General features: G+C 38.6%; 1 protein-coding gene across 2 annotated transcripts in view; it reads right to left on the bottom strand.

The window, feature by feature from the left end:
• The window catches only part of sema3c (sema domain, immunoglobulin domain (Ig), short basic domain, secreted, (semaphorin) 3C), a 165,315-nt gene that overhangs the window by 134,863 nt on the left and 12,242 nt on the right, over positions 1-18,210 (bottom strand). Inside the window, exons 1-2 of one of the 2 annotated variants that reach the window (XM_043713775.1) lie at positions 15,448-15,980; positions 3,296-3,435 (exon numbers count right to left, since the gene is read on the bottom strand). In XM_043713775.1, coding sequence (XP_043569710.1) covers positions 3,296-3,398 — 103 coding nt within the window. In that variant the 5' untranslated portion in view covers positions 3,399-3,435; positions 15,448-15,980. Of the gene's footprint in view, positions 1-3,295; positions 3,436-15,447; positions 15,981-18,210 lie in introns of those variants that run through there. The other variant, XM_043713776.1, reaches the window with a different exon arrangement.

The following is an 18,210-nucleotide window of genomic DNA, read 5'->3' as shown; positions in this document are numbered from 1 at the left end:
CTGGAGTTACCGCATGGTGAGCAGCACCTGCAACTGAAAACCATTTGGGTTTTTTTGCAGAGTCATAAAGCTTGACATTGACAAATCCGGTCATTTACGCTGATCTTTTTCTTTCACCATTTACAAAGGTCTGCACCTTGCACCTGTTTACTCACTGACTATTATTCAATTGTAATACTGTACATTTAATTGAATTCCGCTAGGATGCAAGGAAGTGATTTTAATTCCATATCAATCACACAACTTTATTATCCTGCAGCTCCTATTTCACTATTGATCCTTATTATCAGTTAGTTCATGCCTGTTATGTGGTGCTGAGGGCAGTAACTGTATTTAAATAGTGTAACAATGTTCATGCAATAGTAGAGTACTGCAGCAAAGCGCAGAAGAAGCCATTGGCCTGTCAAGCCTGCAATACCTCTTTCAAAGAACAATTGAGATCATCTCACTCTATTGATCATTCCCTGTATCTTTTCTCCTTCAATGTTAATCAAATTCCCTTTTAGAAGATATCACTGAATTTGCATTTACCATCCTATGAGATGGTGAATTCGAAATTCTAAGCGCTCATTGCAAAATTAAGTTTTCTTCTTTTTTGTTTCTGGTTCTTTTTCTGATGATCTTTAAATTGTTCCTTCTGGTTATCAACACTTCAACCATTGGAAATTTTTTTTCTCATCTTCATGATTTTAAACAACTCTATCAAATCTCTTCCTAATCTTCCATGCTCAAAGGAGATTGTTGTTTGTTCAATCTATCCATGAGACTATAGCATTTCTGGAACCATTCAAGTAAATCTGTATTGTACCCTGCCCAAAGCCTGATTTTAAGCATTACGTCAAGCTTAGATTCTTCTGATACTCTCAAATCATTTAAGATTGCTTTCATCAATTGCCAACTATCTAGAATGCTACCTCTGATTGTGTTGGCAGGTTGCTAAAACTTTGCAGCAAATGAAAAGTGAGCAATCGCCCCAAGTGCACATTAGCTACAGAAGGAAAGTTATTTCAACTTTCAGAGGCTGAAATGACATCTTGTAGTTGGCTATTGATGTACTTTCAAAGGGCAATTTAACCAAAAAAAAATGTACAATTAGAATCAAGCTATTAAAGTGCTGGTTTCATTTTGGTTGTGGCAGTAAATTCACTCCTATAAACTTGATAATGATGCATTTACTTCACCATTCAAAGCTTTTTTTTAGCTCAGGAGTTACTGTTTGAATTAAAGTGACAGCTGCTTTAGAAGCAAGATTAATCACCCAATCAAGTATCAATTGAGATCAAGTTAAGTAATAACATGTAAATGAATTCCTTTAAAGTCAGAGTAAAGTCTGTTACCTAAATGATGCATTACTTAATGGCTGGCACAGCTTGATTAGCTTCCCTTCTGTACACTGAGCTGAAGTAGGATGCCCACATGCCTGAAACCTGAACCCTAAATTAGTTTTGGGTGTTACATCAGTGCACACCTGTGGGTGGAGCAACTGCTCTGCTGATTTATTTACCCCCGTTATAGCCATGAGTTCAGTTTCTCGTCCACAGGGCACTAATAGTCAGACTCATGGGTCATTGGGTATGACAGGGAAGCATGATATATGCACTCCTGTTCAACATATTTTGCTCTGTTCTTAACATTCTCAAGTTTGCTAGCTCAAATTTCTCCCAATTGGCACAAGGACTGGAAATGTCAATCTGCAGGACTTCAGAAGGGCAGTTTTGTTGGTAGTCTCATAATTGACATTCGATGAATGCCTTTGTACTGAAGGTTGTGACACCACTGCCAGATCCTCAGAGGAAGTGCAGAGAACACAATATTTAATGTTTTACATTGCTGACATGAGTGGAGCACTTTGCATTCCTTCCAATTTACTGTTTTTATCTAACTTACAGTCAACAGTCAACAGTCAACTGACTTCAATAAATGTTAATTTTGCATTAAAAACACTTTTTGACAAAAAGAAGTTATGATGGTTTTTGTTTATTAGTAGCATTTCTAGCTCTGAATCAGAGGGTGTAGGGACATTCCAACCCTGCTTTGTGTGAATTGTGATTAATGTTCATATTCCAAATTCTGGGCTGATGTTCAATTAGATCAACGAGTTCATTTGATGGCTTTTCACTTGTGAATTCTTTCAGCCCTCTTTACAGGACAACCGGATGACAGGGTAAAGATGGTTATGACTAAGAATGTATCACTGACTTTGTGTGAGATCATCTTGTTAATTAGCTGATCAATTTCGCCATTATTTCTCACTATTCTCCAAGGGAAGAGTGCAAAGGTACAAATACAATATTTAGCACGATTCAGTTAATGGAACCTCTTAATGCAATGTGCATGTAGCAAGGTACTAAGCTTCATTATTTTTTCTTGTCTGTAGTTTTCGACTTCTTGCATCTATGTTATTGTATCTTCCTCCAGCAGAAGATTAGAATGGAGCAATCTCACTGACCTCGTCACAGACACTGCCAATGCCATGACACCATGAGTTGTGCAGTTAAAAGAAACAACCATCTCCATCCACCTCTCCTGACAAATGACCCTCCCTCCCTCAGATGACCTGGTAATAACAAAACTTTTTCCAAGAAAACCTTTTAAATAAATCAGACCAGGATCTGAGCTCTTGTCTCCCCCCTCCCTTCACTAAATTATCAATGTTTCAATGCTGCCACTTTCCAGGCTCAAGTACAATGTCTTTCTTTTATTGTTGAGTCAGATATGTTAACTTAGTTAACTTACTATTTACGACAAAAAGATGTTCAAATGGAAGCAAGTAAATATATTATTCTGTAATAAAAGAAAATAAATGCATATTGTTCCTTCAGTTTAGATATTCTGTCTCCTAGTACACAGAATTTAACAGCTGCTCATAATAAAATTCCCAAATATTCAAACCTGCAACTTCTGTTTTCTTAAGTAAATATGAGATCTACTTACACATGATTGAAGAAATGTAATATAAAACATTGATCCTGTCTAAAAGCTGTCTTCATTGAACAAAGTTTTATTACACATTCAGTTCCTTATAAACAGACATGGAATCTGTCTATACTTTGGAGAACTTCCTTATTCAACCTTAAAAAAAAGGACTCTGAATTCAAGCTTTGCAGACAATCTGGCCTCAGTCATTTCCACAATAATGCAATTACAGATGTGACCATTCTACACCACATAGAGACAGCTCTGTTCCGTTTCTTTCTGAAAATTTCTGCCTTACAAGTAAAATGTCCAGAACATCAGGAAGTGGATATTTAACAGTATCAGACATAGAAGGGTACATTTTTACTATTGCACTTACCTTCAGATGTGAGGTACACACGTGGCAAGGTATGTTGATGGCTGAAACCTTTGCTGGACTCCAGAAAGATCCCCAGGATAGCAAGAAGAAATAATTTTGCCATTTTGTGAACTTTCAATGTTATGCCAGATCAGAATAAGCTACAGAAAATCAAAAGAGAACGGTTAGATTGATAGCTTTAAAATCATACCATCACATTGCAAGATATCGAGAGAAACTAAACTCGTTTAAATTCATTTTTAAAATGTCCTTTAAAAATGGTTACCTTTAAAAAAGATTACCTTTTGTGGGCCAAATGTGAGTGAGTTCCCAGTCTGGCATTCACACTGAAACAGTTTAAAATGCTATGAATACATTAACCTCCCCAGATGTGTATTCAAACATAACAAAACACTGATCTCCCAAGAAATCCTGACTATGTTTTTATACACAAAAGTGACTAATTTAAAATCTGTCGGAGCATCAATTTAAACTAATGGAGATTTTTATTTCTATGACTGGCAATCTCCACTTCTGTAAACCTGCTTAACTGATTGGTTCCTGTCTCGGTTAAACCTCTATTCATGCCTTTCTTATCTCTGGAATTGGACACTCCAATGTATTGCTGCCTAGCCTCCCATATTCTCCCTTCAATAAACCTGTAGCCATCCAAACTTCTGCTACTCATGTCTTAATTTGCATTAAGTCTTTTTTTCCTGTCATCCTTGATCTGCATTAACTGTCAGATTAGCAAAGTTTTGATCTTAAAGATTCTTAACCTTGTTTTCAAATTCCTCTATGACCTCATCTCACTGTCACTTTCTAAAATCCTACAAACTCACAACCCTCAGCTATATTTGGCATTCCATTTATTCTGGCTTCCTGTGCCTTTTAGATTTTAATTGCTCCACCATTGCTAGCCCTGCCTTTGCTTCCCTAAGGCCTCAAGCTCTGGAATACCTTCAATGTAACTCTCTACCTGTTTGCCTTCTCAAGATACTCCTAAAAATCTAAATCAAGCCTTTGGCTATCTGATCTAAATAGTTCCTCACATAGATTGGTACCTTACTTCTGTTTTATAATGATTACATGAAATACGAGACATTTTATTAAATTGAAAGCACTATATAACTTGCTGATTAAAATGAGTTTAAATAGTAGAAAGACAATAATTGTGTTGTTTGGATTCCATGGTTATACATGGAGAACCAGGGACTGTAAAGTTGCATCTATTTCTGCTTGGCCTGCTGTGCTTTTCCAGCACCACACTTTCAACATCTATTTCACTAAATATTGCCTACTGTTGGAATTGATTCCATTTTACATTGTCTGATGAAGCTAAAATTATCTTGATCCAGTCAAAGGACTATAGGCTTTCAAAAATTAACTCTTGTGTGATTTCTACCAGTCTTACTTTGAAATAATCTTTCCAGCTGTTTGCCATCTTCATTGTATATAGACAAGGTCCATTCCTGGAAAAACTTGAAACAGAACATGGTTTCTGTCGACCACACCAGTGGTGGGATATTGTGAATGAAAAATGTAAACACTTGCTGGTTTCCTGGCTTTGAAGCATAAATATTTGTCTCTCTCTTTGAAATGATCTTTAGTGGACATTGTCACCACCTGCTTGAACATCATGGACACTCATGCCAACATTAATTAGTTTTTGAAATTTTATGTATGGGTCAGTTTGTTAGTGTGGGAAACAGCTTTTATCCATCTTTTAGTGGCATACAATATTTTACGCTCTTCATAAATGACACTAACCCTTTAAAATTGGTTGCATTTGTAGATATTAGTGATAAAGTTCTTTAATTTACTTAATTGAAAATAAAACCCTTGTAAGTGTGTTGGAGTTAAACAGAAATATGCAGGGATGATTGAGAGTAATAGTGCTTAGGTAGCTAGCTGGATACTAAAAAAAAGTGCTGGCTAATCATAATTGGGTGGTTTGATCATGGAGCGGAGTTTGAATTGAAGGCAACATATGGTAAGCAGATTTCAGAGCCACCATTGTTATTTAAGATCTTGATTTATAACAAGATCCGATTCCATTCATTTGTTCTACATGGAAAATAAGAAGATTAATGTTTTACAACATTCATATGCAATAACTTTAATGTTAAATCCACCAATCTACGCTGAGTACTTCAGTGCTGTGTAACAATCAGCGTGTTCACTTTTTAGTCCTTCATTCCTAATACCATTCGTTTTGCTTTTTACAAACCACACAGTGAGTCTTCAGTTGAATTCTGAGCTCCATACTGGATCTGGTTTTGTATCAAAGAAGCAACTACTGACCTACAAGATAGATTTATGCAACACAAGGCTAATTTTATGAGCCTGCCTTTTCAAATGAGTACGTTACATAGAAAACTGCAACATTGTCACCCTGATGCTGTAACTCAGGCTCTACATGAGTTCCCGCTAGGATTATAAGATCACAATTACAATATCGCCCATATTGTTGGGTTCATAGTATTACAAAATACCCATTTAAAAAAAGCTTTGCTGACACTAGTCATTTATTTATACTGAGAATCCTAAAGGAAGAAAAAGGCCTAAAGTAAAGAACATCACCAAAGCTGAAAGAGAAGAGAATACCCAAAAGCATGATCAGGAGGTAGCAAGATTGTCATGTCAATCTGTGACAGTGCTAAAGTATAACAGATGGCTGGGAATGTGCTCCAAGATTGTGCTATTATTTTGCAGCTGGGATTGTGTGACAATGTTTATGAAATCACATCTGAATCCTAAAAATTTATGTTAAAATCTAAATGTATTTGTGGTTTCTTCTTTTACTTAACATATACACTTATTGAGGCATGATTTCCCCTTTAAATTTGACACATTGATTTTTCTGCTTAACTTCCAACTGACGTTTACCAGGATTTTCCAGGCACCTGCCTGTTTGCAGATAGTTTGGATCAAAATAACAGGACTTCTTTTTTTCTGTCCTTGTGCAAAACTACCAACAATCCACCACTGATGGGTTAATGGACAATGTTATTATCTGGAGGAAGTGAGGACTGCAGATGCTGCGGATCAGAGTCAAAATGTGTGGCACTGGGAAAGCACAGAAGGTCAGGCAGCATTAAGCTCTATACCAGGCATATGCTCAAAAGGTTGACTCTCCTGCTCCTCGGATACTGCCTGACCTGCTGTGCTTTTCTAGCACCACAATGTTATTACTTGGGTTATTCTGAACCATACAACTCAGAAATGTTCCAATATCAATCTTCAACCTTTGCTGACCTTGTCAATGTTATTTGGGAAGGTAATGGAAGTGCCTCAATTTGCCTCAATATTCTTTGTGAGGGCAAAGCAGAGATAGCTGATTTACACTGAGAATTTCCGTCAGTGAAAACAGGGTGGGATATCTTGTGGCTTTACTGGACAAGGAAATGTGTGGTCTTTTCATACGGCAGGTAAAGAAAAAAGTGATTCACTCAAACTTAAAACATTCTCGGTTATTTAGTTAATCCAGCTCTATAAAGTCAGTGATGCAGAGTGAAAGCAGTTTCAAAGATGAGACTTTTAATGTCTTTCTGTGGAGATTTCCTTGCCCAGTTTAAGGCACCTAGAGCAGCAACAGTGGCATAGTCTGAAAGCAAGCTTCTCTGTGATTATCACAAACACACGCTGCAATTTGACTTTGCTCATGGCCAGAGGATTGCATGTTGGAGACGTGATCTTACAGGAAGCTAAGATGATCATTCAAGGTTTGTCTCTCCAACCCACCTCTTTTGTTTCCCTGAGATTTTATTTCATCTGACAGCTTGAGAACTGTGAAACCTCATCGCTCTACAATAGCAGATGAACCTTTAAATGACAGATTGTTTGGGCCTCAGGCTACTGCCATCTGCCTTGCTGTAGATGTTCAGCTACCTGTGATACTGAGTTGCTATAGAAATGTTAACCATTACCTGCAGAACTTTCAAATCTGCCCCAAATACTCAATTTGTGATGTCAGGAGTCCTCTCTGTATTTATCATTTCAAACGTTATGAAATTTGATTAAACATAAATAATTATTCATGTTCTCCAATGCGGCTTTAGTTAACTAGCTTGGGATGTCTATTCCAATTTTACAGATAGCAGGACTTACACTATACCTACAAATGTTTAGCCAAATAATATCAGTAGAGTGCTAACCACTTAGACAATAAAATCACAATAAGTCAAATTAATGGGGCTGCCCATAAATTTATTTTACACAAAACATTGAGATAATTAAAAGGAGGCCCTGTGTAATCCAATTTGCCGATAAACATGTTAGACAATAGACAATGTTCTACACAGTGTCACTTTTTCTCTTGCTGTAAGCATGGAAAAATATGTAATCCTATATTGATTTGTTCACATTCATAATGGCCTCCCCTTTTACATTAAAGGTCTATCCTTTTCCATCACTATTTTAAATTTAATAGAATTATGGTTGCTGGCCCCAAAGTGCTCCCCCACTGACACCTCAGTCACCTGACCTGACTTATGTCCCAAAAGTCGGTCAAGTTTTGCACCTTCTCTAGTAGGTACATCCACATCCACAGAAAATTTTCTTGTACAACTTAACAAATTCCTCTCTATCTAAACCCTTAACACTATGGCAGTCTCAGTCTATGTTTGTTTCTCAATTTCCCTCTGACTATTAGGGAGTCTATAATACAATCCCAATCAGGTTATCATCCCTTTCTTATTTCTCAGTTCCACCCAAATAACTTTCCTGGATGTATTTCCAAGAATATCCTCCCTCAGCACAGCTGTAATGCTATCCCTTATCAAAAATGCCATTCCCCCTCCTCTCTTGCCTCCCTTTCTGTTCTGGAACATTAAGCTGCCAGTCCTGCCCATCCCTGAGCCACGTTTCTGTAATTGCTATGATATCCCAGTCCCATGTTCCTAACCATGCCCTGAGCTCATCTGCCTTCCCCGTTAGACCACTTGCATTGAAATAAATGCAGTTTAATTTATTAGTCCCACTTTGTCCCTGCCTGCCCTGACTGTTTGACTCTCTTCTGTTCTCAGCTGTACCAGTCTCAGATTGATCTCTTTCCTCACTAACTCCCTGGTCCTCCCGAACAGCTTGAGCAAATCTCCCTGCCAGTATATTAGTCCCCTTCCAATTTAGGTGCAAGCCGTCCTTCTTGTACAGGTCACTTCTACCCCAAAAGAGATTCCAATGATCCAAAAATGTGAATCCTTCTCCCAGACACCAGCTCCTTAGCTATGCATTCATCTGCTCTATCCTCCTATTCCTGCCCTCACTAGCTCGTAGCACTGGGAGTATTCCAGATATTGCTACTCTCGAGGACCTCCTTTTTAAATTCCTGCCTAACTCTCTGTAACCACCCTTCAAAATCTCAACCTTTTCCCTTCTTATGTCATTGGTTCCAATGTGTACAATGACCTCTTGCTGGCCCCTCTCCCCCGTGAGAACATTCTGCACCCTCTCTGAGACATCCTTGATCCTAGCACCATTCTGATTTTCACTACTGGCCACAGAAACGTCTGTCTGTACTTTGGACTAGAAAATCCCCTAACACAATTATCTCTTGGAACCCGACATATCTCTCGTTGCATTAGTGCCAGTCTGAATACCAGAAACTTGGTTGTTCTTGCTATGTTCTCCTGAGAATTGGCTACTTTTCTGCCTGTTTGTCCAATGTAGTGTTTGTTACAGTCCTTGCATGGTATTTTGTAATTGACATTAGTTTTGCTTGTATTTGTATAGGTCTTTGAAATAATGTTCTAATGCAGCTTCATTTGTGGGTATCGGAATGGTTGCTTCTGTCATTCAGTATTTGGTCCGTATGTGTTGTTTTTTTGTAAACGTTGGTTCGAAGTTCCACATTGGCTGTTCGCTCTACTGTGACATCCAGGAATGGCAGTTTGTTATTATTTTCCTCCTCTTTAGTGAATGTTATGCCAGTAAGGATATTATTGATGGTCTTGAAGATTTCCTCTAATTTGTTTCATTTAGTGATGACAAAGGTTTCATCCACATAGTGGACCCAAAGTTTGGGTTGGATGGTTGGCAGAGCTGTTTGCTCGAGTCTCTGCATTACTGCCTCTGCTAAGAACCCTGATATCAGAGATCCCATGGATGTTCTGTTGGTTTGTCTATGGGTTCTGTTGTTGAAGGTGAAGGGGGTGGTAAGGCATAGGTTCACTAGCTTGACGATTGCTGATGAAGTTGGTGACGTTTGGTGTATGTGTCTTTGGGTCTTCTAATAGTGTAGTCAATGTTTCCTTGGCCAGGTTGATGTTGATGGATGTGAATAGGGCTGTTACATTAAAGAAGACCATTATTTCATCCTCTTCTATCTTAGTTCTTTGACTGTCTTCAGGAATTCTTGGGTGGAGTGGATGGAGTTGAAACTTTATTGCTGGAACAGCACAGCAGGTCAGGCAGCATCCAGGGAACAGGAGATTCGACGTTTCGGGCACAGGCCCTTCAACTTTGATCTCCAGCATCTGCAGACCTCACTTTCTCCCTGGAGTGGATGGAGTGGATGGCATAAGTCTTCTACTAAGCATTTTAATCTTTGGTGTAGCTCCTTGGCTAATCTGTAAATTGGTTTCCAGGTAGCATGACGATGGGTTTGAGGGAGGCTCCTGGTTTGTGAATTTTGGGTAATTCGTAGAAGCGTGGTGTGTTGGATCTGGTTTCATTTTTTAGAAGTCTGTCTTATTTACATCTCCAGATTTCTGAAGCTTTTTCAGTCGGGCTGTAATTCAGTTTTCCAGTTATGGGGTCTGGTTTATCACCACCTGTTGGTAAGTGTCGGCATCTGTAAGCAGTGTGCTTGTTTTCTCAATGTTGTCTGTTTGGTTTAAAACCACTGTCAAGCGTCCTTTGGCTGCAGGTGGGATAACAATGGTTTTTTTTTTAGTCCTTCTAGATCTTTATTTTCTTGTGTTTTGAGTCTGTTTCCTTCCTTTTTGCTGTTTCATGTTGGTGGGACTGTCTGATGGGTTGCTGGGTTTCTTCTGTGAGTTTGTTGTTCCTAATGCTGCTAAGAAATCTTTCTTGTCCGCACCCTGGAAGTTGTAATTTAATCCTCTTACGAAGACAGCTTTTTCGGTGTCTGTTAAGGGTCAGTCAGATAAGTTTTTTTATCCATGCTTCTGTGGTGTCTGTGTCATTATTTTGTGTGAGTTTGTCTAGTTTTTTTCTACAGGTCTAGTTTTTTTTCATTTTCAGTGTTTGTCACTATCTAATGTCTCTGGCTTATAGAACATAGAAGAATACAGCGCAGTACAGGCCCTTGGGCCCTCGATGTTGCGCCGATCCAAGCCCACCTAAACTACACTAGCCCACTAATCTCTTCCGCCTCCACCCGCAACTTCCCACTACTATCTACTATCCTTGGCTTGTTAGACTGTGTCTGTCCATTCATGATCTGTTGCATTAGTGAGTAAAGGTTTTTGGCATGAAATTTCCCATTTACCACCCGCTGAGAAAAAGAGCGGGAAATGACATCACTGTAGAAAATTACATCACCGATCCAAGGAAACTTAAGCACATAAATAAAAAGTGGGCCATCCCACCTCCCATCTCCGGAGACTAACTAATGATGCTACCTAGTATGGTGATGAAACATTGGAAAACAAACCTTCTAGCTTAACGAGCAAAGCTACATCCAGAATCTGAACCTGAGCTACAAATCTTCTCAAAAATCGCTTAGAGTTCACTCTACAGATAATATCCACATTGAAGGATAGCTATGTTTTGCATTCTTACTCGCATGGTATTGAAGATAATTGCTCTACTAAGTACTCTGTTTATAAAAGTATAAAAACCCAATATGGCTTATAGCAACTATGTTAACATGAACAGAGTCCCTGCCTTGCATAGTCATAACATTATCAATTAAGTAATTCTTTACATTTTGGCTTCAGAATTGATCTTTCTTTGCTATCTTGGCATTTGGAATTTAAGCTCCATGAAACATCTTTTTAAAAACCACATTCATTCACAGACAAAGTAGATTTTTCCCTTCTCAAATATGAATAGAGTACACTTCATTGCATAATGCATTCTTTACATTGAGAATCATTACAGAGCTATAATTGACTTAAATATATTGTTGGACACACATATTTCACAACAAACATCATTTCAGTACGAGAAGCAGCCAAGTTTAAGCTAATAATTTGAGACATTTTGATGTCACATGCTATATTGTGATATAAATGAAAACAGAGTCTGCAGATGTAGGAGAAACATTTTAGATGGTCTTCAGTGAACTGGTTTTCTAATTCTGCTATAATCCCAGATTTTATACAGATAAAGAAAGTTCATAGGACGATTTGAAAACTTTAACCATCTGCAATTCTCTTGTAATTTTGTGGCTTATTAGAGAATCTTCTTGTTCAGCCTTCTGAGCAAAATCAAGATAATTCTCCCTTAACATTCCATTTAAGTTCCTTGTAAAATAAATTTCAGCTCAAGTGGCAGAAGAACACCTCTTCATTAACTGCAACAATGCCTTTTCAAACAAAAGAAACTTAAGAAAGTGAAAAATGTATCTTCTAAACAGTAAATCTACAAAATATTACATGTTAGAAGCCATAATATTTTGGGGGCTGACAGGATATCAAAACATTCAAAATCCAATGCAAGAGAGTATTCAAGCAAAGGACTTTAATGATGTTACAATATCATTGCTTAATCTCAGATTATATGTCCGTTACTGTTGTGATTTCTGACATAATCAGCTCATAAACTGCAAACTCAGCTTGTTGCTGCATATTATTTTGCAAGGGGGCCCTGTATTATCAATTATGATAATTCCCTCATGATGCCCACTGAATCTTTGTGATAGAAAAAACATTTCTGGTCTACATTTGAAAGTTTACTCAATTTTGTTTTAATTAGGTAGAATCTCTAGGAGGTGTCTGACTTTAGAAGTTGATTATAGAAAAAAAAAGATTGCTTGTAATTCTTTCAAAATGATTTTGTTATCTCACAGAGGAGCCTAAGTGTCATAAAATACTGATGTAGATTTGAGGAATTGCAAAGATCATAGCTAAATGCTTTGAAAATTAATATGGTATACAATATGTCTAACCCTTGGTTTGCTGGCACCTCCAGGGAAATGGTGCCTTCTTGGATTGGTCACCGTTGCTGTTCTTCACTTACACAAATCAGTGAAAACAATATTATTGGCTTAATGAGTGGTTTTGAGAGATCCAGCATAATTTTGTTTCACTGATATTAATTTTAAACAGGCTGTTTTCCCATATTAGTCTCCCAGTGTGGTGGTCTTGTCCAGGTAGGGCAGTCTCGACCTGGCATGGCAATCTTTTCAGAAATCTCATCCCAGAATGGAGGTCTTCTTCAGCAGCTTCCAGGTATTCCAGCAGCGCAGGGTGAAGGCCTAGTCCTGGCACAGAGGTCTTTTCCTGGCATGGAGATGGCTTTTGGGTCTTCCAAGAGCCCAGCGTGGAGATCTACTCCCTGCATGGAGACCTTGTCTCTGCCCTGCTTGGTAGTCTTGGCTCAGTTTGCCAGTGTACCCTGAACCCAGGAGCCACTAATTGAACTGTGATGAACTGTTACTTTTCCTTTCTTCGTATTTATGACTTCTGTGACTAGTTTAGGCATCATTGTATGGTGACATATAAAACATTTCACTGTATCTTCATATAGAAATATACATGACAATAAATTGCTCTCAGAGAATGGAATAGAAGTCTGTATTTCAACAACTGCACTGACCAGTATATAGTAGTCTACAGTTTAAATACAGGATTCAAATCAAAGTTCACTGATTCATCTTCCAACATTGTCATCCGGTCCAGAGTACGCTTCATGGAGCAGGATAAGAGGAACTTGTGTTTCGTCTTCCAAAAATACACAGCTCTCTCTGTGATTGGCAGTCTGAAGGACAGCTCAGTAACAAGACAAATATAAGAAAAAATAAAGTGGAATGAACTTTATTATATCTGTATTTCATACATTTTATGATATGCACCTATATTAAATGTATCCCTTATTACATCACCCCTAACCCACCAAATTACATCTTCTTAAGTTTTTATGCAATCCGTCACAAGCCTCCATTTCTCTTACTAAATTACTGCCATGTCTTTTCTCAACTCAACTTGTTTAAGACATACCTCCTCTTCCCTTGCTCTGAATACCATGAAAGTATGATCAATCAACTTCTTGTTCGGGCACAATAGTGGCTAACATATTCATGGTTCCCTCTCCTCAAGTACTTGTCCTCTCTCTTGTCTAAACATCCGTCATCACTCTCACTAAAAGAAAAAAATCCTGCCATACTCTGCCATCTCTCACTGTTCTCTCTTCTAAAGCTCCTGAATGTGTCTTCACCTGCCAAATCAGTGCTCAACATGCTTCCAACTCCATGTTTGAATTTGTCCAATTAGGTTTCTGCCCCTGCTAGAGTGCTAAAATGCCCCTAAACAAAATGTCACAAATGACATCATCTGTTACAGATTAATAAAATACCAACTGACATTAGCAGGAAAGTGCATCCAACTGGATTGCTCTTTGACAGAGAGCCAGACTCAATGAGAGCTGAATTGCCACCCTTTGTGTTGAATTTTTGTCTGATACTATAAAATTAAAAGCATTTAAACAGTTGGTGGTGTAAATATCTAACAGTGTCATAAATAAAGTTCGTCATATTGGATGTGGTCTTATGTTAGAGTTTTATGAACGGCCTATTGGGTCAATATTGCCTTTCGCCTCAACCAAAGTCATGGGAGTGCAGGGACTGGCGGTGAGACTCTCAATGCTCAAAGTTATCCCACTCCCAGTTCATGATCAGCAGCAGATTATCTGGCTGGATCGGAAAAAGGGAAATGTCAAGGAATTAAAAATGAACAATGCTAGAATGATTCCAATCTCTGTGTTTGGTAATTGAGCAGTTAATGCAAGGCATTGATAAAATAGATAAAAGGTGCTCTTGGATTAGTTTCTGAAATGATCACTCATTCATTTCAGAATCAGAATGATACAGCATATGGCACATGGGATATCCTCCAACATTCTAGCACAATGACATTAGCTATCTGATGTCATGTATCTTTACATCATTTAATTATTGCTCTCATTTAAACTGCTCCCATACTGTGCTTGACATCTAACAATTTAAGGAAAAATGAACAGAAGATTGCACATCAGGCAAACCAATATCTGGTGGGGACTTAAAAGCAGTAACTTAATCTCCCTGACGTTTAAAAACCACACAAGCATTGCTTGCACTATTTATGACATCACCCATATTGAATTAGCACTGTTGTATCCAGCTACAAATATAGCGCAAAATCCAATAAACAAATGGCACTAATTATTTATATGCTGGAAGAAATTCATACCACAAATTGGTTTTGTCAACTAGCGGAATTACTCAATTAATTACAATTGTTAAAAAAAAGTGCGTGTTGTAATATATTACTCCAGAACCATGAACCTCACCCTATCAATATATGAAAACAAAATTACATAAAAAGGTAAAAGCGCCTTTTTTTAAAAAAACTGAAATCTTTTGAACCTAAGAGCAAAATGTGATGGAGCGAAGGCAAATCACAATTTACAATCTTGGCGAATATCCGTCTGCCGTTCCTGAATAAAGCCAAGTGCAGTGGACACAGAATTCTAAATGATGATATTCTCTCCCATTCAATAATGATAATTGCTAGAGATGACAGCATGATAAAATGACACCACTGTATAGGAATAAAATATACACGTCCATATGTAAACTAAACCATGCTCCGTGGAATACTTGTGAAACATTACTTGGAGATGTTGTAAGACATCCGTGATCACCTGAAAAGTACTATCAAAATTTGAATACATTTCAATAATCTATTCTGAACATTATATGAATCAGACTTCAAATTTCTTCTGTTATATTTTAAGACGTACATCGTGATAGAACTTCTAATCTCATATCTATGCCACAATGAAGGATACAAAGAATATTGATTTATACCAATCTCTAAATGATCTGAGTTTAAAAAGTGCTGATAATAGTTAAATATGAACTATTACCATTTATAATAACTGATATCCTCATAGTATCATTAAACAGTCAAACTTGTATTTGCAAATGTTCGTATCTTTAGAACACCAATGTGTTCCCTCCCGCATTTCTAAAAGACAAAACAATACAGTACCGAATCAGTACCTACCTATGATCAGAAGAGTATTCTGCAGTAAACTGTTTTGAATGGCTGGGGACTAGTTGATTTGTAGTTAATCAGTTCTAACGCTAAACAATTGACCATGACATGGTGTTTTTTTAAAACACCTCGTTGAGAAGCTCATTGTCTTCGTAATTCCTCCCGATATAAAGGGTTTTCCTCAAACCGTTCCTTCAGATCCCTGTGACAGCTGAAACATACGCTCATGCTCCTCACTGTCAGAGCATATAACAAGGCTGCAGTCAAGGCGCTGGCTGATTGGGGAGGGACCCAAGGCAAACTGTAGGTTTCCAATTACATGGAGCGCAGTGAGATTTGCTCCACGGTCCGTTTCGCAAATCCTGCAGCTAACCCCACACGGGATTGCACGGTTAGCAAAACATGAGGCGCTGCTTGTAAATACTAATCAGATAACACCCTCTGCTGAAACGTACTGTTGGAAAGTCTAACCTCAAGGATGTAGCATGAAATTAGACAATATGTTTCTGATCGCACAGCTGCGATTCTTTTAATCACCCTCGGCTTCACAAAGATCCATAGCCTTGTGCAGGGAGCACTGTCTGAGGTGATGCACTAGTTCCTCGAAGGCAATGCTAAGATACATGACGAAAAGGAATAGAAGTCTGTATTTCAACAACTGCACGGACCAGTATGAAATAGCCTGCAGTTTAGATACAGGACTCAAACCAGAGTTCACTGATTCATCTTCCAACATCATCATCCGGTCCAGGGTACACTTCATGGAGCAGGATAAGAGGATCTTGTGTTTCTTCTTCCAAAAATACACAGAGCTCTCTGTGTGATCAGCAGCCTGAAGGACACCTCAGTAATATCCACACCACACAATTTTCCAGCACCACACTTTTTGACAGTGATATCCACAGCCTGACATAGAACATAGAACATATAGAACATAGAACATTACAGCACAGTACAGGCCCTTCGGCCCTCAATGTTGCACCGCCCTGAAATATTAATCTGAAGCCCTCCCACCTATACTATTCCATATATGTCCATATGCCTGTCCAATGACGACTTTAATGCACTTAAACTTGGCAAATCTACTACTGTTGCAGGCAAAGCATTCCATACCCTTACTACTCTCTGAGTAAAGAAACTACCTCTGACATCTGTCTTATACCTATCTCCCCTCACTTTAAAGTTGTGTCCCCTTGTGTTTGCCGTCCCCATACTTGGAAAAAGGCTCTCCCTGTCCACCCTATCTAACCCTCTGATTATCTTGTATGTCTCTATTAAGTCACCTCTCAACCTTCTTCTCTCTAATGAGAACAGCCTCAAGGCCCTCAGCCTTTCCTTGTAAGTCATTCCTTCCATACCAGGCAACATCCTAGTAAATCTCCTCTGCACCCTTTCCAAAGCTTCCACATCCTTCTTATAATACGGTGACCAGAAATGTGCACAATACTCTAAGTGTGGCCGTACCAGAGCTTTGTACAGCTGCAGCATAACCTCCTGGTTCTGGAACTCAATCCCTCTATTAAAAAAGGCCAAAACACTGTATGCCTTCTTAACAACCCTGTCAATCTGGGTGGCAACTTTCAGGGATCTGTGTACATGGACACCGAGATCTCTCTGCTCATCTGCACTCCCAAGAATCCTACCAGTACATTGCATTCCAATTACTCTGTCCAAAGTGTATCACATCACACTTGTCCACAGTAAACTCCATTTGCCTCCTCTCAGCCCAGCTCTGCATCCTATCTATGTCTCTCTGCAACCCACTACATCCTTCGTCACTATCCACAACTCCTCCGACCTTAGTGTCATCTGCAAATTTACTAACCCACCCTTCTAAGCCCTCATTCAGGTCATTTATAAAAATGACGAACAGCAGTGGACCCAACACCGACCCTTGTGGTATGCTGCTAGTAACTGGACACCAAGATGTACATATTCCATCAACTACAACCCTCTGTTTTCTTTCAGCAAGCCAATTTCTGATCCAAACTGCTATGTCTCCCACAATCACATTCCTCCATATTTTGTATAATAGCCTACTGTGGGGAACCTTATCGAACGCCTTGCTGAAATCCATATATATCACATCAACCGATTTACTCTCATCTACCTGTTTGGTCACTTTGTCAAAAAAGTCAATAAGATTCCTTAGGCACGACCTACCCTTCACAAAACCGTGCTCACTGTCCCTGATCAGATTATTCTTTTCTAGATGGTTATAAATCTTATAACCTTTTCCAATACTTTGCCAACAACTGAAGTGAGGCTCACTGGTCTGTAATTACCAGGGTTGGCTCTACTACCCTTTTTGAACAAGGGAGCCACATTTGCTATCCTCCAATCCTCTGGCACTATTCCTGTAGACAATGATGATTTGAAGATCAATGCCATCTCTTCCCTTGCTTCCCAGAGGATCCTAGGATAGATCCCATCCGGCCCAGGGGACTTGTCTATTTTCACACTCTGCAGTATTTCTAATACCTCTTCCTTGCGAACCTCAATCTCTTTGAGTCTAGATGCAAGTATCTCTTTATCTTCCTTGCCAACATTTTCATTTTCTATAGTGAACACTGTCGAAAAATATTTATTTAGTGCTTCCCCTATCTGCTCTGACTCCACACACAACTTCCCACTATTATCCTTGATTGGCCTAATTTAACTCTCGTTCCCTAATTTAACTCTCATCATTCTTTTATTCCTGATATACCTATGTAAAGCCTTAAGGTTAACTCTGATCCGATCCGCCAACAACTTCTCATGTCTCCTCCTGGC

Source organism: Chiloscyllium plagiosum, chromosome 23 (genome assembly GCF_004010195.1).
Source record: "Chiloscyllium plagiosum isolate BGI_BamShark_2017 chromosome 23, ASM401019v2, whole genome shotgun sequence".
Lineage (NCBI taxonomy): Eukaryota > Metazoa > Chordata > Chondrichthyes > Orectolobiformes > Hemiscylliidae > Chiloscyllium > Chiloscyllium plagiosum.
Note: the sequence above shows the minus strand (reverse complement) of the source record. Positions and strands in the feature narration are given on the sequence as shown.